Source organism: Spinacia oleracea, chromosome 3 (genome assembly GCF_020520425.1).
Source record: "Spinacia oleracea cultivar Varoflay chromosome 3, BTI_SOV_V1, whole genome shotgun sequence".
In the NCBI taxonomy this organism is placed as follows: Eukaryota; Viridiplantae; Streptophyta; class Magnoliopsida; order Caryophyllales; family Amaranthaceae; genus Spinacia; species Spinacia oleracea.
The window spans coordinates 33,917,880-33,945,386 of NC_079489.1; the positions used below are offsets into that span (position 1 = coordinate 33,917,880).

A 27,507-nucleotide genomic window follows, 5' to 3' on the forward strand; every position below is an offset into this window, starting at 1 on the left:
GGAGCCAACCATACACCAAAATAAGTCGGGCTACTACCGACAGTCAGGCCATACCGACAGGAATTCCAATGCAGAACGGCATAAAAGAAGAATGAAACAACGTCTTGTATCATTCTAGGAGTACAAGTTTTCCGGCAAGACTCCCCCCATTGTTCATACTCAAGGTATATACGTTCCAAGAGTTTTGAAGCTCTTTGGGTTACACTTTACGTTAATTAGTATATTATGTTCAAGGCGACTCAAGACTCTACTCAAGACTCAACATACATACAATTAAACAATTAAAAAATTCAACAATGACTCTTCATTATTTTACTTCTTTAGGACTTGTGATCAAACATAGACTCAAGTGAAATTACTCCCATTGTTCCTTCTCAAAAACATTGTTTGAGATAACTCGACATTGCCTATTAACAAGCGGGGTGTGACCTTAGCACGAATTGTCCTTAATTCAATTCACATAGACTCTCTAACATATTCTACCCCTTGGTAGAATAAATATTTCTCACTGGCAATATTCGACTGGCTCAATATATATATGCTAGACATCCTGTACTATAGCATAATAATAATAACAACTTTCATGCGCACTACTCATACATGCAAACCAACTTGAACAACATGCTTGACATAATTCAACGATTATAAAAGTCCATAACATGATAGTTCAATAGAATCTATAAAGCATAATTTAATTCGTAACATGCTCGTTCACATAGATTCAATAATAATAATAACATGCTCGTTCTCAATATCAAACATGAATTCACAATAACATATTCATTCCCAATCAATCATGAATTCACAACAACATATAAGTTCAAATGATTCGCATTCAATATACTTCATAAGGTCCTCAAGGGATGGGTGGTCACCCTAGTCTTGTACGTACCTGGAATACCTAAGCACGGGGGCCAATATGCGAATCACGACTCACTAGAAATCAACTCCTATAAACACAAAAGGAGAACTAAATTATTATCCATGTTTACTAAATTTCCAGCAACTATTTAAGATTCTAAAACTCTTAGTTTAATTAGAAATCAATCATTAATCATTTATTTAATAGTCTCAAATAGTCAACTCAAGTCCTAACATAAAAACATTGACTTTTTAGCTTTAAAACCATTAAAAACCAACTTTTTAAAGCTTATAAACAATCTGAAAATTTAAGTTGATTCCCATAATTTAAATTGTCATTAAATTATGTGAATCAATTGCTTAATTAATTGAAATCAAAACCCTAATAATAGTTTATCATAAAAACATGTTTTGACTTCAAAAATCAACACTTTATAAAGTTATTAAATCTGAAAATAATAATTTCAATCATCAAAACCAATCTCTTTAATTAAAATACAACACTAACCCAATACGGTGTTCATAACCGTTCTAATCAATTTAAATAACTCAAATATTTAAAATAATCACAACAATTAAAACTGAAAATTAATGTTTTTGAAAATAAAATTTGATTGAACAATTGATCAACACACACACACACACAACGATTAATCGTTCGTGTGTGTGTGCGCCGACCAACGCAACACAACAAGCAACAACACATCATCGCACACAACGCACCGCAAGCAGGGCGCGCGCGCGCAAGGGACAAGGGCGACGAGGCTGGGCGGGCACAGGCGAGGCACACACGCACACAACAATGCTGTTGTGCTGCGACGCGACGCGAGGCAATGCAAGGAGAGGGCAGCGAGCTGGGCGAGCACGACCACACAACGCGGAGGCACGATGTGCTACGATGCGGTTGCGGGACGGGCGAGATGGGCTAGCTGGGCGAGCACGGCTGAGCGAGCACGGCTGCCTTGGGCCCCAAGCAAAACGGACAAAGAAGAGAGGGGTGTGGGGCGTGCCGCAAGGAGAGAAAAGAGAGGAGAGAGAGAGAGTTCTGAATTTTCTTGTGAGGGTTTGATATGAGGTCTATTTATAGGTTTTCTCTCCCATGTGGGCTAGGTAGGGTAATTTTGAGTTGGGCTTATTACCGGGCTCATTTAAATTTACTCCTTGCAAGCTTTGTTGGGTTTTCTCAAGACAAAACGACCGGGCTTTAATTAAATCAAATTCGTTTTCGAAATACGACCCAACAAATCCAGATTAAATAAATTCGTTGAATTTATTTAATAAAATTCGGTTTTCGTAATTAATTAATAATTAAATTAATTAAAAATAAAAGTGCATTTAATTCTCATTAAATGAAATTAATTCATAAAAATACTTTATAAATACAACGAAATGCTTTATAAATATAATAAAATATATGAAGGAAATAATGCCCTTGGTCCAAGTATGCATTCAATGTTAAGTCTGATAAATGCGGTTCAGTATTAATTAACAAGTTAATAATTCAGTGAGATCAAGTGAGCTGAATGCCTAGCTAGAGGCCGCTTCAGTTCAAGTGGAATTAATGATATTAATCCACAGCTTACTCTTGACTGAACCCGTAGGGTCACACAAATAGTACGTAAACGGATCAAGTATTTAATGGCATTAAATACTCCATCTATGGATATTCGGAATCGACGGATCTTGGTTTCAGTGGGAGCTGAGATCGTCACAGGCAAGAAATGAATACTCCGGAAAAGATGATATTGCCGGAAACGGAAATATGGATCGTATCGGAAATATAAATATTATCCAAGTCGTAGATGTTGCCGGAAACGGAAACATGGTACGTATCGGAAAATATTATCGGAAATGGAAATATTGCCGGAATCGGAAATATTGCCGGAAACGGAAATATTGTCAGAATCGGAAATATTATCGGAATCGGAAAATAATTCCGAAAACGGAAATATTAAATATTTGTTCGAAACGGAAATTGATTCCGGAATCGGAAATGTTGAATATTGTTCGTATCGGAAATGAATTCCGGAATCGGGAAATTAATCGGAAGCGTATCGTACGAATTAGCATCGGACGAGGCCTGCCAGACGAAGGCCCAGCACGAAGCCGGGCCATCGCCCAGCAAGCCAGCGCGCCACAAACGCACCAGCCAAGGCTGCGCCAGGCCCACCGCAAGGCAGGCCCAGCGCGCGCCAAGGCTACGGCAGCGTGTGGGCTTGCGGCAGTGGGCTGCGAGCTCGCGGGCTGCGAGCTCGCGGGCTGCGAGCTCGCGGGCTGCGCGCGCGCGGGCTGCGCGCGCGCGGGCTGCGCGCGCGCGCATGGCGCCCCTCGTGGGCTGCTGTGCGTGCGTGTGTGTTTGTGTGCTACTCGAATCCTAAAGCTACCGGGATTTTTCATATGATTAAATCTAATCCTAAAAGATTTAGTTTATTTAATTAGAGTCCTAGTAGGATTATAATTAAATAAATTAGTATCCTAATAGGATTCCAAATCCTTTTCCATAACTCTATAAATAGGTGCCTAGGGTCACATATTTACATCGAGCATTCAAGTATTCAAAGTGAGTTTTTGAGAGCAAAATTCAGTCATACAATTGCCTATAAAGTGCCGAAAATTCAGAGTACCTTAAGGGCGATTCTAGTTGGTCAATCTTAAGGCGGATCCGGACGTGCTGTGGACTATCTACGGAGGGACGACACTTGGAGTCCTAAAGACTTGTTCTTGTTCGGTTCGGGCGCAGTTAGGGAAGGCACGCAACAAAGAGTATGCAGCTAAACTATGCTAAATGATTATGTGTAAATAATATGTTTTCATGGCTTTATGGTTTTTCCGCATGATTTATGAATTGTCATATGTATCATAACCTAACAATATATTTATAATTATAGAAAAATACGAGGTATTACAATTATCATAATAAAAGACATTGGTTCCTTTATGGAGGGGACAACCTCAAGTTCTTCGAAGAACTTCCGAATCTAAACAACTTCCTTTGCTGCTTCTAAGGCATCAATGTACTCGACTTCAGTTGTAGAATCCGCAATAGTTCTTTGCTTAGCACTTTTCCAGCTTACTGCTCCGCCATTCAGGCAGAACACAAAACCCGACTGTGATCTGAAATCATGTGTGTCTGTTTGGAAGCTTGCGTCCGTATAACCGTGAACAATCAACTCATCAGTACCACTAAAGACCAAAAATTGACACTTTGTCCTTTTCAGGTACTTTAGGATATTCTTGGCAGCAATCCAATACGCCTCTCCTAGGTATGATTGGTACCTGCTCGTTGCACTGAGTGCGAACAAAACATCTGGTCTTGTACAAATTATAGCATATATGATAGATCCAATAGCCGGATCATATGGAATCGTACTCATCTTTTTATTCTCATCGGATGTCTTAGGCCACTAAGTCTTTCTTAGATATATACCATGTGACATGGGTAGATGGCCTCTCTTGGCTTCCATCATATTGAACCAAGCTAGCACTTTGTAAATGTAAGTGCTTTGGCTTAGTCCAATCATCCTCTTAGATATATCCTTATCGATCTTGATGCCCAATATGTATTGTGCCTCTCCCAAGTCCTTCACTGAGAAACACTTTCCAAGCCAAGTCTTTACAGACTCCAGCATAGGAATGTCGTTTCCAATAAGAAGTATGTCATCAACATACAAGACTAGGAATGAAATTTTACTCCCACATACTTTCTTGTATACACAATATTCGTCAAGATTCTTGATGAAGCCAAATTCACTGACTGCTTCATCAAATAGTATGTTCCAACTCCTGGATGCTTGCTTTAATCCATAAATGGATTTCTTAATCTTGCATACCTTCCTTGATTCTTTGGTTCAATAAAACCCTCCGGCTGGGTCATGAAAATAGTCTCTTCAAGAACTCCATTCAAGAAGGAAGTTTTAACATCCATTTTTCATATTTCACAGTCATGAAATGCGGCAAATGCAAGGATTATTCGAATAGACATAAGCATTGCAACTGGAGAGAAGGTTTCATCGTAATCAATGTCGTAAACTTGTCTGTAACCTTTTGATACCAATCTAGCTTTGTATATATATACAATTCCATATTTGTTGATTCCGATGGGTGTAAACCCATCCGGCAAATCGACCAAATCCCAGACTTGATTTTTAGACATGAAGTCTATTTCAGATTTCATGGGCTCTAACCATTTTGCGGAGCTTGGGCTCGTTATATCTTTCTTGTAGGAAATAGGTTCATCACTATCCAATATGAGAACTTCTAAGTTTTTGGTCAATAGGACACTTGTCCATCTGTCCTGCTGAACCTTACTTCTATGTGATCTACAAGGGCAAACAACGTCTTGAGGAACTACTCCCACTGGCTCTTCCAAACGCCTTAGAGGTTCTTAATCTTGAACTGCTTCTAAAGAGTTCTCGATTCTTTATTCGTCTCGAATCTCTTCAAGGTCTATTATTCTCCCACTTGTCAATTTGGAAATGTGATTTCTTTCCAAAAAGACATCGTCACGAGCAACGAATACTTTGTTCTCTGACTTGTTGTAGAATTAATACTTCTTAGTTTCTTTTGGATACCAAACAAAGAAATATTTTTCAGATTTTGGTGTTAGATTGTCCGAAATTAATCGCTTGACATATGCTTCGCAACCCCAAATCTTGAGAAAGACAAATTTGGCAGTTTCCCAGTCCATAATTCATATGGAGTCTTTTCAACAGCTTTTGACGGAGCACGATTCAGTTTGAGTATTGCTGTTTGCATCACATGTCCCCAAATTTGTAAAGGAAGTTTGGCTTAACCCATTATTGACCTGACCATATCTAGTAAGGTCCTGTTCCTCTGTTCTGACACTCCATTCCATTATGGTATCCCCGGAGCAGTTAATTCATAAAGAATATCGCTGCGAGGGGGGTCAAAAACACGACGGGCATTTTAAGAATATGGCCCGCACGACTTTCCCCTCTGGATGTGGCAATCATATTAAGTAAATAAGAACTAATTATGGGCGTTAGCCTCTTTTTACTAGTCTTAAGGAGTCGCCGTTCAGTTTTACAACTATATTGAAGAAAACTGACAAAACCGGGTTATCGTGATATGCATGGAGTGCAAACATATTTGAGTCACAACGGCCATAGGTTCCCTTGTCATCCCTATTATGGGGATCGCTCAATACAGCCGGCGGAGTAGAGATTGAGAGTTCGAGGGACGTTTACTAATACAGGGAGTGCCCAACATTAGCCCAAGCGGTGGTCCTTACTAGTTCAATGCAACAACGAAAGGGACATGCGTTAGACTACATTACTAATCTGAGTTGATTTTAATGCACAAATAATTAACTAAACAACGTCAAGGAGTGATTTGGATTAATTCAAAGTACTTAGAAATAAACCAGCTTGTCCAGAGATTATCTTATTTAGGCGTGATTAATAAAGCCGATTATGTGAACAGATTTATAGGGTGAGGAAAGCAGTAAAAGGTAGATTTCAGGTTACAGTATAGCATGGGCTATACTGCAGTTCTCAGGAACACTAACCACTTGACTTTGCTAGCTTTCCTTTTAGCGTTCGGACTTCCTGGTAACTGACTGATTATGGGGTGGGATTCTTCCAGAGTTTTGTGTGTTTCGGCTAGAGTTGGTCAGTGCTTCCATAGTATTTGGACTAGATCGAACAGTCGTGCGGGCAGGGTCTACTTAACAGTGTGTTAATACGGCAGACAATCGCAGGTACGGGACAGAGAGAAGCTTCGGTTAATACTCAAGCTTAGGGTATTATGTGGGGATTGTGTAATTTTCTGGATTTTTGAGGGTCTATTTATAGTGTAACAGGCCGGAATAAGATAGATATTGGAAGAGATAGAAGTTCACTGTAACGCAACTAGCAGCACTAGAATATTCCAGAGCTCTAATCAGGAGCGCTATAATATTCCACCGTTAAAGGAAGCGCTCGATATGATTCATGCTGAGTCTTTGACAGCTGTTCAAAACTTTGTCTATGTCGTGATTGGGTGAGAACCACACTATAGGGCCATAGTATAGCGGTGTTGGCTTTAGTGCGCTGGAATAATTGTGACACATTTGTGCCTAGCGCTAGAATTTTCTACCGCTGGTATTTTACTTCCAGTTTTCCAGTTTTATCCGATTTTATCCGAATCTTATATCTCACTCACGGTTTTATCTCTTTTAAGGATATCGGTTGGAATGTAACTTCTATCTTTTTTCAAGGATTAATTGTAATGTAATGCAATAACTTGAAAACTATCTTGTATGCTTATATTCTAGGCAGCGGTTAAGCATAACTGTTACTATAAATAGCAGTCACTAAAAATGGAAATATGATTTTCGGGATTGTCAGTCAGTCGCAGGTTGTTCGTCGCATGTTTAGGAAAGCTTAGTCAAGCAGTGTTTAATTTCATCATCGAACACACCGCATCGGGCCTGGGACAAAAGTAGGCTTCTACAGTTAGCCCCCACTTTGATTGAGTCTGGGAAAGACGATAATCAAAGTATTGGTAGACGGAGTGCGTCTAAAACTTAGTCTGATTAAAACTAAGTCGAAGCGAGGGTCTCACGAGCCCCTAGGTGATAACATTTGACTTAAGGGTCATCACTAGGAATGTCAATAGTTCCCTCACGAGTCATTGGGAGCCTATTGACCTGAACGAACTTCTCACAGAGTCATTGAAGATGTTCAAATGGTAAATGGAGTTTTTCGAAAACAGATATTTAACTTGATTTTTGATGGCAGGATACGGAATTTCAAAAGATAGAATACAGAATAAAGACCTTTTACTGATGACGTAGGGATAGACTTCAAAGTAGGACGAGGAACGGGTAAACCTCAAACTGAGAAGAGAAACGGGTAACTTCTAACTGGGAACGAGGATTGGGTAAAACCTCAAACTGGGAACAAGGAACGGGTAAAACCTTAAACTGGGAACGAGGATTTGGTAACCTCTAATTGGGAACGAGGATGTGGTAACCTCTAACTGGGAATGAGGATCTGGTAACCTTTAATTGGGAATGAGGAATCTGGTGACCTCTAACCGGAAACGAGGATCTGGTAACCTCTAATTGGGAATGAGGAATCTGGTTACCTCTAACAGGGATTTTCTTGGATTTTTGAAAAGAATTGGTAATTGTAAATTTTTGGAGGACCGTTACCTAAATGGGGGTACGGTTATTTCCGGAAATGTGCTGCCTGTTGGCGGGCTTAAAAAAAGAATGTTTTTTTTGAAAATAATTAAAGAATATTTATTGTAATATCGTTACTTTTTTTGTGGGAAGGAAAATGGAGGGGAGTTAACGGTTATTTGGTGTGCAAAAGGGCGAAGTGGCCCGACAGTTTTCTGAGTGAGAATACTGGTGCGCCAGAAAAATCTAGAGCGTGCTTTTGTTGCACTGGAAAATTCCAGCGCTTGCATTTGTGCGCTGGAAAATTCCAGCGCATGCTTTCTTTATATACGGGCAGCAGTGCGCATTTTCGCCATTTCTGCTAGTGTTGCTTCGTTTTTTTCGCGAGTTTCTCTCAACTTCCTTCACTAATTTTTGATCGGATTTGCTTTCTTGTCTCACCAAAATTGTTCCTAAGTCATCCTAGATCACATATAGGTAAGTAATTTTGGCTTTAACTTGAGTTTTGACATGATTTTGAGTAAAAATCTGTATGGAATTTTATGCTCAAATTGAGTTGGGGTTTATTGATTTTTCCCCAATTTCTTGTAATTGTTTGCTTGTATATGATGTTTATAACATGTATAAGTGCCTAGGCATGTTAATTTTTTCAAGTATATTGATTTTGGGTAATTTTGAGCATTTTCAAAATTAGCCCCCAAGTGTGCCTACAAATTGATGTTGGGACACAATGTAGGTGTTCTTGGCGTGTTGCTTGCGGTTTACATGGTCTATGAATGATAGAAAATGCATGAATTTGATATTCGGAGTTGTTTGTGGTCAATTTTGCATGTATGAATTTATTATTAATTTTAAACTTAGTAAGATGTTCATACTTAGGGAACAAAATTGTTTGATACCACCGGTTTGAGATGCTCAGAATTTTGAAATGTTACTTGTTTGCATTGCTGGGGTTAAGGTATGATGCCTTACAATTTTCGTGTTCTTTGCGAAATTTGGCATGTCATGATGATCCTATGTCCTTTCTGAGGAAGGGGATACTTCAGATTACGTGGTACAACCACGGTGAAAATGAGGGGTTTATATAGGAGATTAACCTGCTACAGGACAAGAAGGCCAGCGCCTGGCGTCTGGGCAACACCCAGCGCTAATGACGTGTGGCAGAAGCCGAAAAAAAAGGACGATTACACCGTCCTTTTGATAGTTGGCATCGTGCCTTTTGTACGATTTGGTTTTTAGCGCTTTGCTTGAAGATTAAGGCAAATGTTTGCGGTTAAAAACCACCTTTTTGTATTCGGGAAATAAATTTGGACTCAATTTTACAGGACGGGGCCCAACATGCTCGATTTTGTGGATCGACGCCCGTTTTTGGATTGATTAATGGCATTTTGATTGGAGTTGGCCTTGTAAAACCAATGGAGAGGTCCATTGAATGGTGGGTGCAGCTGTCCAGAAGTGTAGATATACAATTCCAGCAAATAAATATACACTTCAGTCCATAAAATCAACACATCATATCATTGAAATTCTTGAGTTTTCGACACGAAGACATAACCCTTTGTAAAGTACAACCCCATACATATACACCCTTGGACAAAAGGATAAAATCTTGTATAATTAGCTACAATACATTAATACTATAATATAGAAAAAGAATGAATGACCCATCTTAATAAAATGATAACCTCTAAAACAAATGGAACGAGTGAAGAGATACAAAAATCACTCTTCAGACAAGTAACAAAAAATCAACACCATTATTAACAGCTATGAAAAAACAAACCAAGCTGCAGAAACCATACATAAAAGCAAACCAAACTGAATTATGACCCACATCTTTTACCAATTGATCAAGAACTTCTCGGACAATAGATATTTGCATCTAGAACAGATCAAACTTCTTTTTCTGCATGTCTTGTTTCCATCTAGGAAGTTTGTTAAATGCTTCCTTCGTCACACCAAAAACAGATAGGAATTCTTCTTCGGATAGATAGGCCTACAGCAAAGAATCAAGTGAAATATGACAAAGAGCTCAAAGCAATAAAAATAATTACTATTAATTAGAGATCTCATTAGTGGACCAACCTCTCTACGCTTAAAATCGATTCCCGTGACAGGATTTTCAGATCTAGCCCTTAGTTGCTCGTAACTGAATGTGCTCTGTGTACTTCCAGAAATGTAGTCTTCCTGTTCAGTATCATCTTTGGACACTGACTCCTCATTTCTCTCAGGTGCAGGGTCCACGCTACCTGTTTCTTGAACTTCTTCTGGAGACTCTTCAGTCACCTCTGGAGGAGAGAGTTCTGTCTCTTTCTGAGCTGCAAGAAAGAAAATAATCTTTACCAACTGAGTCTTTTTTATTTTTCTATCTTTTATTTTACCAAACTGAACTTTAAAAACTATGGTGATGATTTAAAGAAAAGGCATGAGAAACCTATATAGCTTCAAATCCCTTAAAAGTGTTTGGACGTCAATTTTGAAGAGAAGGAACTACATTTCTTCCATATATTTACAACTCCAGTCATTTAATTCATTAAAGAAAGAAGGAAAATAATGCCTCCTACAGTCCTACTTCTTTTCCTCCCTCCAACCTACCATCCAAACAAGGTTGATGACATGGACAGGTGTATATATGAAGAACAACTTGGGCTCAATTATTTTGCAGTTGTTTGTTTATGTTCACTTATAGTCAAACATTGAAGTTGTTTATGTTCACTTATAGTCAAACATTGAAGTTTTAATTCATAGATTGATCAACGAGCCAAATTTGAGCTAGAAAGCGCTAGTAATCAGCGTGTTGTTTATTAGCTCATTATAAATCTCTAGCTTCCTTTTCGTCAAAGGGCCCCAGCAGCCAAGGTTGTTTATAAATTCACATTAGAGTTTTAGGATTCTGTGAAGCACCAGAAAACCAAATCACTTTTGGATTATGATTACTTAAACAATGGTTTTGTTTATAACAGTTGTGAAGGGAGCTAATTTTTAGCCTAGGCTATATAGATAAATAAGAAATATTAAAGTAACTCACCAGGAGGAGTACTAGCTGGTGGAGAAGGACTCCTAGCAGATCGGCCAGGAGATACATCTGGTGTCTTTTCAGCTGTAAGGGCTGATGAAAGAGCAGCCAATGCAGCAGCTCTTTGTGATCCTCCACTTGTATTAACTGGCTTAGGAGTAGCAGCTGCAGTAGGCTTGTTTTCAGATGATGGGTTCAAAGCAGATGACAAAGCAGCTAAAGCAGAAGCTCGTTGAGTTGCGCCACCCGACCCATTTGATTTCTGTTACAAAAGGATGCATGCACATCAGATCATTTTAAACTACAAAATAGACACAGATTCACTGCTGCAAATTTAGGGAGGGGAGGGAGAATGGAGAAATCGTTAAGCTTACATGATGCAATGTGGTAGGAATGTTCTAAATATAGTGATTTGGATCATTGTGCGATCCAGGACCACACAACTTGGATAGTTCTCAAAATGATATAGATTCTAACCATCCTTTAAAATGCTCCGGATGACAAATACAATTTTTTAACTCTTGGACCCTAAATCTCAGACAAAAGGCTCATCCTTTTGCTCCTAAAGAAAATCTTTTAGTCTCTTTCCTCTCCTTGTTCTTCCTCGACACTCACAGAAATCATATCAATACTAGAAAGCAGCAAACCAACCATTAAACCATGGTATTAATAGTTAGTGTTGTTTTGCTAAAATGAGTGAAGTCAGTAAACACTTCACATATTCATTAATTCTGCCAATATCTAGGATCGTACGACGCGGTCCTAGGAGCCTAAAGTAGATACCCAATCCTGATAACATTTTGATAAGTAGAAAGAAATCAATCCTGATAACATTGGTATTTAGAATAAACAACAAAATACTACTCCAGATTTCAGATCTAATAAATGAAAATTTTACTCTCTTGCTTAGTAACAGGTTTTACTTAGCCTGGAATAATCTAATAAGAATTTAGTCAGTTCATCCATACAATGAAAGGAGATTCTCCACATGAAAAAATACTATATCCAAACTACCAATAAAATAAGTATTTCAAGTACTGAGTAGTATTTTAGTTTACTCACAAACCAAGGCATGCCTTTAAAAATACATTTGTCCAGAATCACATACTTTGTATTACAAGAAAAAGTTATAAAACCCAATGACATAGCAACACTGTACCATATCGTACAAAGAAACAACTTAAATTTCCTTATATAATTGTTTCTTTTCAACAAAAGCAGGAAATTCAAAATATAAAATTTGGAGAAGAGGGGAAACTCATAACATGTACTCACATTTGGAGAAGGAGAACTAGTCTTTTCTCCGGAAGAGGGGTTGAAGGCTGATGACAAGGCTGCCAAAGCTTCGGCTCTCTGTGTAGCTCCTCCCCCATTTGATCTACTTGGGCTCTGCATTTGTTAACCGAGGATAAACAAATCACAAAATAAATCACACGACATCATCGTCTTCCAACAAATAAGTGCAATGTGTAAAACTCCAATAGAGAGAAGATGTAGAAGAATTGGCTCGTCAATGAAAATATTAAGATTTGCATAAACTTATTTTAGGATTTGAACAGGAAAATTCCAACTTTCACTGGTCCCCTTAAAATAGATACCCAATTCTGTTCAAATCAAAATAATTAATAATCCCATGATGGTGGTGTCCTCAAACTAGTCGCAAATATCCAATAACTTGTCCTTCTTCGAAAGCTAATAATCCAAATAGCTCCCAATTTTTATTTTATTTTTATCATTTACACTATACATATATATTTATTTCGACAAAATTATTTTTAATTGGGCACCCACTAAAAAAAATCTATATCCACAAGTTGGGAAGACTAAGTTATCCTACTCCTTACAAGGATAACACTCACCCTAACTCTCACCTCCATATTTATCTCGTCAACAGTCACCACCTCTTTAACTAACCACTAGCACCAACAGTTCCACAGAGCCACTGATGGTGCTCAACCACCCAAACACATTACTACATTAGAACCAACATTCACATCATTGTCACTGATGCAACCAGCTTAACTCTCTCCACTGCCAGTGCTCCTCTGCTACCGGTGAAGATGCAGGAACACATTTCTCTGATGCTACAGAATTTTCTCTTCCAGCTTACATCTCTTCCACCCCACATTGACCTCTTTTTTTATTGAACATATAAAATAAAATAAGAACGTAAGATATTTTGGGTTTATCTTAATATATATAAATTCTTTTATCATTTTTAAAATTTTTACTAAAAGATAATTGAAGATAACGGTGGTCAAAGTTGTGCATTGACAAACACGCCGAGTTTGTAACTTTATACTAGAACAAGTATTTTAAAACCAAAAAAAAAAAGGTAGTAATCACTTAATGAAGTACCTCTGCAGAATGGCCTCTACCAAATAATAACATGACCTTCTTCTGAAAAGAATTCCCTTGGACCTGTGAGGAAAAGATTTTCCATCAGAATAAAACTAGCTACTAAACCGGAAAAAAAAAGGCAAGGCAAGGTCTTTTTGGAAATTATAAAAAGCCATTACGTTTCAAGGCAACTTGCAAAAATGTGTCATTTATACATGAATTATTGTACAAAATTACAAGGCATACAATACCAATCCTTTTCTTGAAATTTGAGGCAAGTAAGCAACATGTCAATGAATCAAAGACAAGGCTGTAGCAAACTACTGGGGACGAGACTGGAGAAACATTGTGTATATAATTTGTGCAGCATGTGCTCATTATTCTCCATGCCATCTGACCATTAACATAAGTCCTACTTGTTTCATCACCTTTTTTTACCAACAATCAAATCACATTTATTCTCACGGTGTTGTCTATGACACAAGTTATCAATTGCAATGTGCTTTAAAAGCAAAAACAAGGATACAACGGGTGCATTGTACACAACATGCTTAGTCCCCAAATCACATACTACCTCCGTTTCACAATACATGCAACATTTCTCATTTATCAACCAAATTTGACAATCTTCTTTTACTATTATTTAAGAAAAAAACATAGTCAAGTGAGATCTTGTTAAATTCGTATCAACGTGAGGATTCCAAATATCAACTTTTTATAATTTTTACTTATACGCAATTAGAGATATCAATGTCAAAGAAGCGTGTTGGAATACGTGAAAAAAGAAATGTTGCATGTATTGTCAACTTAACAAAGGGGTGACTTTTATGTGATTTAGGGTGAGTAAGATTTTTGTAAACAATAAACTTGTATATAAGACCTATTGTGCTGTAAAAGCCTCTTATTACCAACTATGCATTAACAATTGAAAGGTAGCTCAAAAGAAATTGAAAAAAGTGCTTCACATAATTCTTATATCCTGGGTGATGCAATCTTACTTCGCTATCCAACTAACTTCCAAGATTCATCTTAAATCTCAAATGGACAAGGCAACTTTGTATTTCACATAGCTAGGTTCTAGTAGCACCATAAAGATATTTAAAGTATGCAACTATATTCATTTTTGAAATTTAGATGCACCTACAATTGCTTTAGCTGCTTCCCATGAAAAGTATGTTGTAAAGAAGCATGGCTCATTTCCTTCACTGATTCTGTATAGAGGGATCTGTGGGGATAGCCCTTCTAGTGAAACAGCCATCTGAACATATTTCTGCAGATGACCAAGAAGTTAAGATTGAATTTCGTGTTCAACACAAACATACAAAGTTACTCACAACTTGGTATCAAATTAGTACCTGCCCAATTTCAAAAGCTATCTGCTTTTCTTTGGGGTCAACTGACTGACCGAGCCAAACAAAAACTTCAACATGCGTGTCAAATATCATCATATCTTCAGTCAACAGATCATCTTGTGAAAAATTGTAAATTTCCTCAACCTGCAGTATTAATATATGACCCAATAAATTTATTTCCTAAAATTATGCAAAGATTAGAGTCATTAGACCACAAAATTGCAAGCCATGTTAAAGTAACACACCTGAAACTTTCCTGCATATCCATAGCCAAGGCACAAAGAAAAGAAAACAATATATTAGTAGGGGAGCAGCTTTTCATCAAATCACCCAACAATGAGAAGCTGAAAAATCACGAGGTTATCTTGATTCTCCCTCCATTACTATGTAAGTCGTTTCATTTAATATTTTAAATGTAAAATTATGTCAAGAATCGCATTTGTGCACGAGTGTAAAATCAATTTGTTTAGATACAAGAGACGAATGGTGTAAAAAAAAAAAACTCATAGAGATAAACTAGACTTCAACCTTTCTTAAAAGAGAAGGAAAACAGGTGTGGGTCCCTGACAAGTTCCTGCGTTAACTTCTTGCTTGCGTAAGGTTGTTTCCCTCCAAGTGCAGACCAAAACACCGAATTTTCAGTTCCTTCTTTAGCATGCTTAGTAGTACTTCCAGGCTGACAATGACACCAGTAAAATGCATCAGTTGTAGTCATACTTTTACATATATATAAAAAAGGTTTTCTTAGTGTCATTTTAATAAGCCTGTGGCACCAATGGACTTATCAGAAAAATGCACTACAATAAAATGACTGTCAACCCAAATCTATATCACAAAGCTTAGATACGCTACTCTGATCCCTATTGTTCTGATAGTCCAAGTCACCTTCCTGTCCCTTTATCAAACAAATATGTAACTCCATAACTGGACATGATTGGATACCCCTTTATGCATTCCACTGTAACATTAATTTCTTAAATGACAACGATGTAAACAGTACTCCAAGGTTTCTACAGTGCTTTTATTAAAAGCTGAGTAGCCGGTAAAGAAAAAGAGTTCAAACTGGTTCCAGACAATATATAAACGCAATCAGGTAGAAGCCGTAGAGTTTAGGAGTTAGCAAACTGTTCGATTTGATGATGGATGTTTGTATTATGTATGATAAGGATGCAATTATATATAACTGTCAATATAAATTAGCAGTCTAGGCATCTAGCATCATCTCCCATACATCAGAAGGTATTATGTCATGTCCATTCCATGATGCAAGGGTGACGAAGTAACATCATGACAACACAAGCAAGCAGTCCATATGAGTCTTGAATCAATTGTATCTAATCACGATGCTAACGTTCGGTAGAAAAGATGAAAGCAGATGGGGGCAACCTTTAAGAACTCAGCAATTTTAGCAGCTAGTTGTTGCTGCTCAAAACTGCTCTGATTGCCATGCCAAGTGAAAATTGAAGAGCCCGATTGCAGAATAAAGCAGTTACAGGAGTTTAGTGATGCTGCCACCTGAAGCGAACACGTGTATCAATATGGGTTATAAAAATCGATAAACTGACTAGTAAGGAAGACATTATCACACAATCCAGAAACATAGACAAGCACAAGAATATCATATAGACAGAAATGTGCAACAAATATTTGTGAAAGATTATAGAAGAACTATGCAAAACAAACGGCAGTTCCCAGCCACAAGAAGGTTAACTGCATAGATCAGGCACAATCAACTCACAACTTTAGCTCACATAAATCATTCCGCATAATGATCGACATCACTTTTGTATAGTTCTGATGAACATTAAGCTGGTAAAAAAAAATTGGCGGTGATGAGAGCTGAAAAAATAAAACTGGGCTGCTTTTCTTCATCACCAACAGGGGGGAAAATGGAAGGTTTTATCATGTGTTAAGAGTTCTGGTTTGATTAGCAATATATTATCTAAAACAAAAAATGTAATTTACGCCGTGGAATAGATATAGAGTAGGAAGTGACAAACACAAAATTATGATGTGTTTCTTTATTTGCAATCTATCAAAATAGTACTCACAAGTAAAAGGACATCCATGAGAACTGACTAAAGAAGAAAATTTTCTCAAGTACTACATTGCAAAAAGAATGATGTTGGAATTAACTTCTCATTTGTAAATGTCTGTTAGTCAATTAACAAATAGAGGATCCAAGCAAGAGCAATCCAAACATAGTGAATTAGTGGTACAAAAAAATTATCCCAAAATATGCAAAAGCAAAGGGAAGAACTTCAGAATAGTACCACAAGACATCCTCACAGGCAATGATTGTACAAATTACAAAATTATTACAAGTTAGAAGATAAAGAACCACAAAGAGATGCAACAACTGCAGGTGAGAATTTAAAGAACATCAGTCAACACACTCAAACTAGGAACAGACAATCCATACCGTGTCAACTTGCATAGCTTTGTTGTTATGTAAAGAAGTTTCTGATATCTCTATTAACGCAACACCCTCAGCTGAATAAGTTGCATCAGTCAGCCCTTTTTCTTCTATGAACTTCTTGTATCCAGAGCTCAGTCCACCCTATTTAAAAAAACAGGATTCAGAAAAGCTAATATATATTGGAGGAACGCAAGGATGCTTGAAATATTAATTAAGTCGATCAATTTAATTATTGGGTCTGAGATATTTCACAATTCAAAATTATAACTAACATAGTGGATTAGCTTTGTTTTGTTAAGTGGTTCAATGCTACAGTAATCATGTGCGCGATCATCATTGAGATCAAATGGCTATAACAAGAAGTGAAGTTGTAGTTGGTTTATTAGTTTTGTAATTTAACTTTTCGTTAGATTGTTTCGGATTAGATTTACTTTTCATAAAAGGCTGGTAGAATTTAGTTTATTTAGCATACAGTTAGGATTAGTTCAAGAGTTATATCTCTTAGGGTTTACTGTAGTCTAATTAAGGAGTAATTGATCGAATCGTCTATTAGTTTCTTATACGTTGGGTCCATATAATTTAAATTAAACCATCTACTACAATGACCACAATAAACTCAATATAAGGGCTACTTTTTCTTAAATAAGGGCATCATTAAAAGTACCTTTAGCACAACCATAGGCTGAAATATAGCAACGAATTGAGGTGGCTCCTTTCCTTGGAAAATACGACCCTGCACCAAACAAAACCTTTAAAATAGCCACCCACAAATTAGAATTTGCAATCATGCAATAAAAAGAAGTATGACTATACCAGGGCAGGTCTTCCTTTAAGTGAATTGCACATTGTGTTAGCCAACCTTGCTGCCATCTTCTGGTCATCCTGAAAATCAGAAGATAAAAAAAAATGATGCTCAACTTATTCTGAAGCAAAAGAAAGTAACAGAGAAAACTAGTAACATACTGTATAGAGAGAGAGCATGTGTGTGGGAGGCTGTGCGCATGAAAGCGAGAGGAAGAACTCAATAAAAGAGTATTTTCTCTTTTAGAGAGCCCCAAATTTATTCACAGCCTACACCTAGCATCTCTCTCCTTGTTTGTCTCAGTGTTCATATGTTCTACTGTAAAGTAATGTGTTCATTGAGAGTTTGTTATTCCAAAAGAAAGAAGTAGAAAGATGTCAGTCTACGTCTCCAGAAACCTGGATTTTTTTATATCAATGAGCCACCGAGGACTAGGAGGATAGTTACAGGCTCAAACTACTAAAAGCCTTGAAAGCATGGCTTTCAAAAGAGCCGTTGGCCATCTACTCCGTTAAACTTGTAGAATTTGGCAGGAGACGTCGTATTCAGAAAGAGGGAAGTAAAAAAAAAGTCAGTGTCACCAAGACCTATGTTCGAGAGTTCTAAATCGGCCACCAGCAACTAGCAAGGTGTTTGCAGGAAACTGCCTATAACCTCAAGGGCATGCTTTCGCATTGTGATTGGGCTATCTTCCTTGAATAGATGACAAGTTCTAGCTCTTTACTCGTCTTTTATCCTAGAAACTCTTTACTTTCGTTTTATCTGCGCCAGGAAAGTATCAGCTTTGCAAAGAGGTGTCCGGCAAGGATAAAATCCAAATTCCATGCCAAGCATAATAAATCATGGAGAAGCAGACATATACATGCAAATTCCCTAGACTACTGTGGCAATGTGAAAGATAAAATAACAATGTAAGAAAATACAAAATTTTCCGTACAAAAACAATACCTCAATGCTATCCCTTCCAATCCACCAGCACAAGTAGTAGTCTTCTTTTTTCTCACCAGAGTGATAAGTATACAAAATAATGTAGCAATCCCCACTGTAAAATTTGCCAACATCTTCCTTTAGCACCGGAGTCTTGGCACTACCATTGATTCGCCACACCTTATTAAAAGTAACCATAATCAACAGGTTTCACTAGTAATTCACTGTCAAAAGCAATGATCAATTATTTCAATAGACAGAACACAGAAACACAGCGCAGTCTACCTCAATTTTACCACTGAGTTCAAGCAGGGGTGGAACGTCCTCGTTAACTGGAGCACTTTTGTTTGTTCCTTTGGCGCCAAAACCTTGTTGCTTCAGAAAAGCTATCAAAGAATCCACAACAGGAAGATAAGTTCATATTGAATAACAAAATAGTGGTCCGTGGACAGATGAACATACGAATAAGAATACCTGCTACTTTTCCTCTTCCTTCTTCAGTACTAGGAGCAGCAGACCCAGTTGGCCAGGAGTCAAAATGGGCTTTGAAAGAATGTGTCTCATATCCTTGAATAACTCGAGTAACACGAGTTGTTTTTGGCCTCTTATGGCTGGCAATAAAGTCCTGGTAGAAATATTCAAGAACGACAATCGCAAATAATAAATGTGAATATATTTTCCCATTTTCTAAGACAGGAAATCAGCCAATAACAGCACCGAGAATTCATGTCTAACGTATCCCCCTGCCCCTACCCCTCCCTCTCAAGACATTGGCTATAGCTCTATAGCATAATCCCTTGTTAAGGATTAGGCTAGAATGCCCTCTATCAACCTTAAAAAGATAAAGAGAAAGATAAGAACGTGAAGATTAAACACGTAAACAATACCTCTGCAGAATGGCAAGCAGCTTTTCTGTCCTCTAATTGTGTCACACGACCAAACCAAACAAATACCTCAACCCCACAGTCCAGTAAATAACATCTGTTATTTTCCAACTTCCCTTTAGAAAGTTCACCTTCCAAGGCTTGAACTTTACCATCCTCGATGCTACAGTAGCAAAAACATAAAGCCAAAGTTACACAAACAAAGAGGTTCATTTCTAAAACATGACTACTCAAATAGAAGTATTGTAATTTTGACTATCTATTTTGCAAAATTTACAGTCTACATCTTTATTACAATTGCAGTATCAACTCTAAGCAAACAATACTACAATAGAAGTATATATTTGTAGAACTCGGTTTGCTCAACAGGCAGTTAAAATATGGTTACATCAATTTGATGAATACATGGCTTGCAACGGAAATTAGGCATAGATGATGGAGCATTTAATTATTTGTTTATTTGGTTTGAGAACGGTAAATATTCCATAAAAAAGATCTGGAACAAAATCTTATCATTGCCCACAAAAACAGCCGTACCTCTCGATAAACTACATGGCACTTCATAATAACTATTACATTAAGATTCATTAATGCATCATCCGAGATCTAGCCCCAAAGTTCCCAATAAGAACCATTATTTTACACATTACACACCATTATGCAATATGCCAGAGGCGGAGCTAGGGGAGCAGGCAGGGGATGCCGCCCCCACAAGAACTGGGAAATTAGTTTTATGATATTGGATGCAAAAGAAGACTGTACGTTACACTTTGCTCCAGTGGTAAGTTGGTGATAGTGTTGATCTTGAGGTCTCCCACATCCCAAGCTCCACTACTGGGTGCTACAATTTTTGTGGTTTATTTTTTTTTTTTTGCTTCCAACTCTCTTTTACATAATGTTTTTATTGTTATATCTTCATTTTTGTTACAACTAAGTATTTTGCCTAACTTGTGTGACATATGTTTTTGTAAAAAGCGTAGTTATTACAAATTTTCAGAAAATGATAAACTCTATCATTATTTGTAGGAAGATGCGGACAATGAGCAGCGACCAATAAACTCTATTGTTACATGCCTAAGATCTTCTTTTTTCGCTGCCATTACTCCGTTGACTTAGAAGTATAGAAATGTTTAGAACAAATTGCAGAACAGCATAGCCAATTTGATCAAATAAACACCGATAACGGTGAGAAATCTTCACCAAAATTTGGCAAGCAAAAGTTATAACAAAGCTAAAGGATCATCTAAGCTTCTAATTTCTAGAGCAATGAAGAAGCCAGGTACCTATATATCTTAGCCGCAGTTTCCTCAGGAATAACTTCATCTTCATTGATGACCTTTCTAGCAATTGGGGCAAAACCACCAAAGAGAACCCAAAATTCACCGGAGTCAGATTCAGCTTGTAGGTTTCCATCATCTATATCAAAGACAATTGATTAGTCAAAGATCAAACCACCAAATGGAGTTAGGAGAAAAGTATACTAGCTTTATTCACTCATACCAACAATAGCCACATCACACATCCCTCCATGATATTGGTCCTTAAGATACTGCACAACTTCCAAAGCCTTGGCCCTTTCTTGTATGTTGGAGTTTGCACCATTGAACTGATAGATCTTATCTTTAGTGTCCAATATGAAAACATCATCATGATTCAGAGAGGAGCGAGCAAATGGGACCTACACATCCAAAGTACGAATTTCAGTAAAGCCCACACCATACTTAGCTAAAGTTAACTTCATAAATGAAATTACACCAAAGAATACCTGCTTCATCTTAATAGCTCGCTTTCCATGACAGACATACAACCTTGTTTCAAATTCTTCTTCCACTAGTGTCTTAAATCCAGATGCAACTCCCCCCTCTAAAGGTAAGATGCATGGTTTGAAGTACGACAAAAATTTGTCAGATTCAAAACCCTGGAGCTCCCTATGCTGCACAGCCTTTCCTCCAAGAGCTGCATCTAGCTCGACTGTTTTAATAGCAGCTGTCCCAGCCTCATCCTATTAATTTAAACACACAGTAAATGTCAACTCCACAGTAACCCGAAAATGAGATTAGAATAAATAGAAAGATTAATACCTACCTGGCTAGTATCTTTTCCAAGCCAAAAGTGAATGTCATATAGATAAGCACCCCCTCTACCAGAACTTGTCTGCAAAAATATGTATCACAGGCCAACAGTTTATAGGCAAGAAAGCATAATGTAAGATCTCATGAGTCATGATGGGAGATCAGAAATCTATAAGATGCACCTATAGATTAAGGTCCAAGAGGAAGATCATGATAATTGATCTATAACAGAGAAAGACTATTTCTACCATAGAAGGATTCAAGAAATGTTCATAGTAACTTATTTCATCAACAAGTATAGATAATAGTAAGACAGTCGATTCATCAACAAGTATATATACATCAGATCTCATAAAGAGTGAACAAAAAATACGAGTCGATTCCTTTCCGTTGAGAAAACCTTGTTCGGGAAGCGGAGAAGTGAACCAAGCAAAGGATTTGCATCAACATGCCGTTGAAAGGGAGGCACGCTACAGTGCAATGGAAAAATATATATATATGCATATATATAGAATTGGGATCGGGTGAGAACCACACCCTATAATGAAAACTAAGAACCAATTTGGGCACTTAAAATCAGATGGTCCAGATAATTCCCGTGTCATTAATGGCATTTTTGTAATTATGCAACTTTTCAAATTGGTTCCAGTTTCTTTACTTTAAATTAAATTTCATTTACTTTTTGACTAATTTCATTTACTTTTACTAGGTTTTCATTTACTTTTTTTTGACTAATTTCATTTACTTTTACTAGGTTTTCATTTACTATTAAATTAACAAAAACTTATCCAAAATGACATTTAATAAAAAAGATTGAAATTTAGTTGTTAATGCTGATACTTTATGGTTATTAATGTCCTTTTCTTCTTGAAAAGTTGAAAATTTAAGTATAAGAAGTTGTACATTTTGTTATTTACGTAAGATGTGTTATTGCTTTACTTTTAGGGGTCAAAGTTGATTTTTATATATATATATATATATATATATATATATATATATATATATATATATATATATATATATATATATATATATATATCCCTCATCCTTCTAGCATATTGTGCTCTTAAAATTTTAGACCTGATTCAAAAGGTTGAGAAAGGGTATCCTCATATTTCTGCCATCATTCACGGAATAAGGACACTAAAGGCTCAAATTTCAGCAGACTTGGAATATCTCAGCCTCATGTTCTCAATTATAACTTCTGAACAATTTATGCAAAACAATAATACCTTGGTACAGTACTTGGGCTACCCTTTCCTGGATTCTAATTTCATAATGGCTCTTTGGATGCGCAATGCATTCATAAGTATTAGCTCGTACCGCTGATACTCAAGTATTCAACCAGAAGGCGTTAACATGATGCTGCTTCTTGATAGTGAAGAACTTCTGCAGCTTTTTTTTGGAGGGCCACAAAACAGTGATTTTCCCTTCAACGCTATCCAGAGGTCCATGGGTCTTCCAAATGCTTTAATTTAGCTTAAGTTTATACTTGAAAGCCAAGTTTGAAAAAATATTTATTCAGCTTCTGAAAACAGATCCCGTCTCTAATATACACATATGAAAAGTCGAATGATCACGTCATGACCTGTCCTACACTCCTACTGTCCTAGGGTGTCCTGGGCTTTATTTTTGCTAACATTTGAGTTCCCTTTCTTTTGATTTGTTGGATTCAGTCATCTTTTAACGATGTTCCAGAGACTAGGAAATGAACTATTAACACTGGCTGCACAGGTTTATCTTTTGTTGTCTTTATTATTTTCCTTTAACAAAATCAAACATGATCATAAGCTTTCATTTTCCAAGGTCCACATAATTTGAAAGTTTATGATCTTACTTCGACAAGAAGCAACTTTCCGTTCATGTCCTATTATTCAACTACTCCATATTACATACTACAGTACATTACTATTGGCTATGCATAAAACGGAAGCAAAAGAAAATCGGAAGTCTACTTTAATTTGTGTACCATCAACCAAATGTTTACATTACGTTTTTGCTCCTTAAAATCTAATTTTAAACAGAAATAACTCTGCTATGAAACAGATACGCAACAACAGTGATTCAGGACATTGCACAAAAGCGACAAAAGTCAGACAAGCCGAAATTCAAAATGTTGGACAATTGGAGATGACACCTGAGTATGGGAACATGATATGCAAGAAACAAATTTTTTTCTCCTGAAGGAATTTTGCATATCTTTTCACATAACAACTACTCATCCACATTTTAGGTTTATAGTACAAGCTAGATCTGGTTAAAGTTCTTTTCTCAAGCCCTTTCAAGCTTATATTGCATGAGTTCCTCTGAGTTTCCTTCTATTTATATAGGACTTTTTTTGCGAGACTTGTGTTTGAGATGCGGGGACGAGATCTGGAAGGTCCGATAAGGATTTCATACCCTAATTGGAGTGTCAAGTGTCCTACAAGGGTAATTGTGGTATATAAAAATGTCGAGGTAACAAAGATGCAACAGAAGGCTTCTATTAATGGAATTGAGATAAGATACATCATTGAGTGGGCATAAAATTCAGAAAAGGATCTATATCAAGGTAATCTGGCACAAATCTGATGTAAATAGGAAAACATAGACAGACATTTCTGTGTAAGATAATGATTCCTTAACATGATACAAGAACCTAGACAAATCTTAACAACACCCACCCAGTCACCCACATATCCAAAAACATTCAAGTTTAACAAATAGGTTGTCACTGCTCATACAAAAGTAGCTCCACTAAAGAATACACATCCATCTAAGCAAAATCACAACTGGATCTAAGCTCCAATAGGACCATGCCACAGAATTTAGTATCCTAGGCCACAAAAGTTGATCCGTAATGATCCGTAAATCTGAGATTTTGAGTTTCTGACGACAAAGGCATATGATCGTTGTGATGACTAGAACCATATTAAATCAAAAGGTCACTCCCCGCCCAACTTGAAATTCAGAACAAGCATGACGGGAAAGCATAAGAACTATATCATTAAAAGCGCACCAAAAACCTAGTGAGGCAAACAAATTAAAAAAACAAATATATACCTGCAGGACAATATAAGAGTCTCCTGTGTAGAATTTTCCATAATCAGACTTTGGCAATGGAACAGGTAGGAAGTCCTCAATGCGCCATATCTCAGTCCCTCTGCAAGGAGTTAAGACTCAAACAGGTAGTCGGATACGTGGCGAATTAAAGCAGCAAGATTAATAAAAACAATATGAACTTAAACAAACAAGGTTTTGACCAATTCATGTCTACACAATCCTTCTCCAAGTAATTATTGTACGCATTGCAGAATGAAATCTAAGTGTCACATTTGACAGCAACCCTGATTTGATTCCTAAAAGGCGTAGTAATTTGAGATATACACATCTTTATACTTGCTATTTAACAAATAATTGGAGGAAATATGCATCAAAAGGTATTAGAAATAAACCATCTTTATATAACCACCCCTCACTTTCACTTCTCCAGACCACTGAACTCCAAATTTGACACCTTCAATAACGGAAAATACAATGTTCTATACAAGTATAAGGTAAAAGAAGGATACGGTTTCTGTCCTGCTCCTTGGAAAGCAGGGTCCAACGCCTTTGTAGAGCTAGACATTACGGACTTCTTAATCAGTGTGTTGACAAGGGCAGATGACAAATGTTCATGAAATCCTACTTTCGGGAGGTAAATCAGAGTAACCAAACAACAACGCTGCAGAAACCGAAAAATACGATTTACAACCACGATCAAATTCAAGAAAGCTCAATCCAAAGTAAAAACAACAGCATACATATCCTTCAATCATAGACCCATAGTATAATTAATCAGATAATGAGACACGCTATGAATTCAAACGATCAATTATTTCCCACTCGAAAATAACATAATCAAATATCCATTAATTGCTTGTACAATATGCATTTTAGCTGACATTTAACCAACAATAATAAATCAAATAACAGCAGCTGAATTATTATGTAAGCAGAAAACAAACATACTAAATCATGCAATTTATCGAAGTTTTTGCCATTCCTTTTAAAATTTGAGCTAATCATACGCCTATTAACGCCTAATCAAATCAAATCAAATTTAAAATTTATTAATGAACAAGGTTATCAAACTCTCCGCATAAATCAACAATAAGGCGACAAAATCAATCCAAAATCACCGAAAAATATCCAAAAAAATCAAATTACAACCTCAGATCAATCAGAGTTAGGAAAATTAATCAGCAATCAATGGGAAAACCATGACAAATGTCCCAAAAAGTAATCAGAAAGATCAAACAAAACTGAAATCAAAGCAAAACGACTATAATCAAACCTAAATCAACAAATCAACGATCTCAAGGTTTGATGATGATGATGATGATGAAAAAGGTAGAAATGAGCACGAAATTGGCAGGAGAAGAAAGAGAGAAAAAGAGAAAGGAGGAGAGATAAAATGTCTTTAGAGCTGGCAATTTTCACAAAGAAAGGATGGAGGGATATACCTTGAAAAAAATAAAGTGATTGAATAATTGCTTCCTTTTTTTTTGTTTAAATTTATTTTATTAATTTCAGGAGTTTCGAATTTTCGAACTTTTGATGTTGAGATTTGCAGAGAAAAATGGGAGATGATGAAATGTAAAGGAGGTGATGGGAAGAGGAGCGGGGTAATTTTGGTAATAAATTGGTTAATTGGGGGTTATTAGGACAGCCTGGTGTTTTTTTTAGATTAAGAAATGAGGAAGACGGGACGACGACCGTGGTGGTGGCACCGGCCATGTCGGATTTTTCGTTTATTTTTAAACTTTTATTTTTTAATCCGTTTATTTAGCCACCCGGAAATCTTTATACTTTGCTTTTCTTTGCAGATTTTGACTAAATTCGACTTGACTTGTAGACGCAATAAATTTTCTACTCGTATTATTTTCCAAAGTAATTAATTTTCAATGTACCAAATTGTGTGTTTGGTTGCACGGTGAAAATCCTTGGCTAATTTTTACTTGTTCTTTTTGGATTTTTTATGCTTATTAATGTACTCCGTATTACTTTAAACGTTAATAGTATCTTTAATTTTTGTTTAGTGAAATTATTATGAAATTTTGTATCGAGACGAATCATATAAGATGTCACAAGAATATATATACTCATATTTTCTTATGTATAAATCACATAATATTTTGGTGATAAATAACAAAATTTGGTTAGAAAGGGGTGTGTGAATAGCGTAAAATTTTAAATAATGCAAGTATAAAAGAACGAAGAAAGTACTTATATTTGTGTATTGTTTGGTGAAATTAATTGTAGCGGGTAAATTTTAGTTGCTAAGCAACAGATAGCTTTTAGTAGCAGGCCAAGGTTGGTGAGAAGTGGGTCAAGGTCACCTGTCAAAATAGTTGTTGATAATTTTAGTGTTCAACAAAAGTAGTTGTTTACATTGTAACACAGAATAAAAGTTAGCATATAACTCCGTTTGAGAACCTAACGATAGTACAATTTGACAAAATACACTCCACTACCTAAATATTTAACGTTTGAGAAGCATTACACATACGTACCATACCACTACTTTAACAAATCCTATTTTTTAAACTAGTTTGGACCTAGCCTACGCGTTAACTACTACCTAAAAACCATAACTCCGAATATGGCCTTAATTATTTGTCTTTTCCTTTAAAATATATTAATTATCATGACGTTAATCATACGATATAATTAGCTTATTGATTGCA

At 36.7% G+C, this 27,507-nt stretch overlaps 1 protein-coding gene across 2 annotated transcripts; it reads right to left on the bottom strand.

Moving 5' to 3' along the window:
* Positions 1-9,486: 9,486 nt before the first annotated feature.
* Positions 9,487-26,444, bottom strand: LOC110779195 (villin-2). 2 transcript variants are annotated; one of them, XM_021983729.2, is made up of 24 exons: positions 26,284-26,444; positions 25,351-25,502; positions 24,842-24,941; positions 21,813-21,881; positions 21,493-21,729; positions 21,228-21,405; positions 21,011-21,143; positions 19,731-19,890; positions 19,318-19,468; positions 19,129-19,229; positions 18,865-19,023; positions 17,928-17,996; positions 17,779-17,847; positions 17,118-17,255; positions 16,082-16,210; positions 15,224-15,371; positions 14,941-14,951; positions 14,699-14,839; positions 14,488-14,613; positions 13,362-13,424; positions 12,279-12,392; positions 11,016-11,265; positions 10,073-10,305; positions 9,487-9,983 (listed from the first exon to the last, which is right to left on the bottom strand). In XM_021983729.2, exons 2-24 carry the CDS (start codon positions 25,404-25,406, stop codon positions 9,870-9,872), a joined length of 2,949 nt encoding a protein of 982 aa, XP_021839421.1. In that variant the 5' UTR covers positions 25,407-25,502; positions 26,284-26,444; the 3' UTR covers positions 9,487-9,869. The 2 variants fall into 2 exon arrangements, with proteins under 2 accessions (XP_021839421.1, XP_021839431.1); XM_021983739.2 differs by lacking the exon at positions 26,284-26,444 and adding an exon at positions 26,115-26,272.
* Positions 26,445-27,507: the final 1,063 nt, after the last annotated feature.

Excerpts from the sequence above, each read along its gene's own strand:
- LOC110779195 (XM_021983729.2), bottom strand. The coding sequence starts at position 25,406 with ATGTCTAGCTCTACAAAGGCGTTGGACCCTGCTTTCCAAGGAGCAGGA. Across the intron at positions 16,211-17,117 it reads AAGCTATGCAAGTTGACACG|GTGGCAGCATCACTAAACTC; the intron begins GTATGGATTGTC and ends TGTTCGCTTCAG. Across the intron at positions 12,393-13,361 it reads GTAGAGGCCATTCTGCAGAG|AGCCCAAGTAGATCAAATGG; the intron begins GTACTTCATTAA and ends TAACAAATGCAG.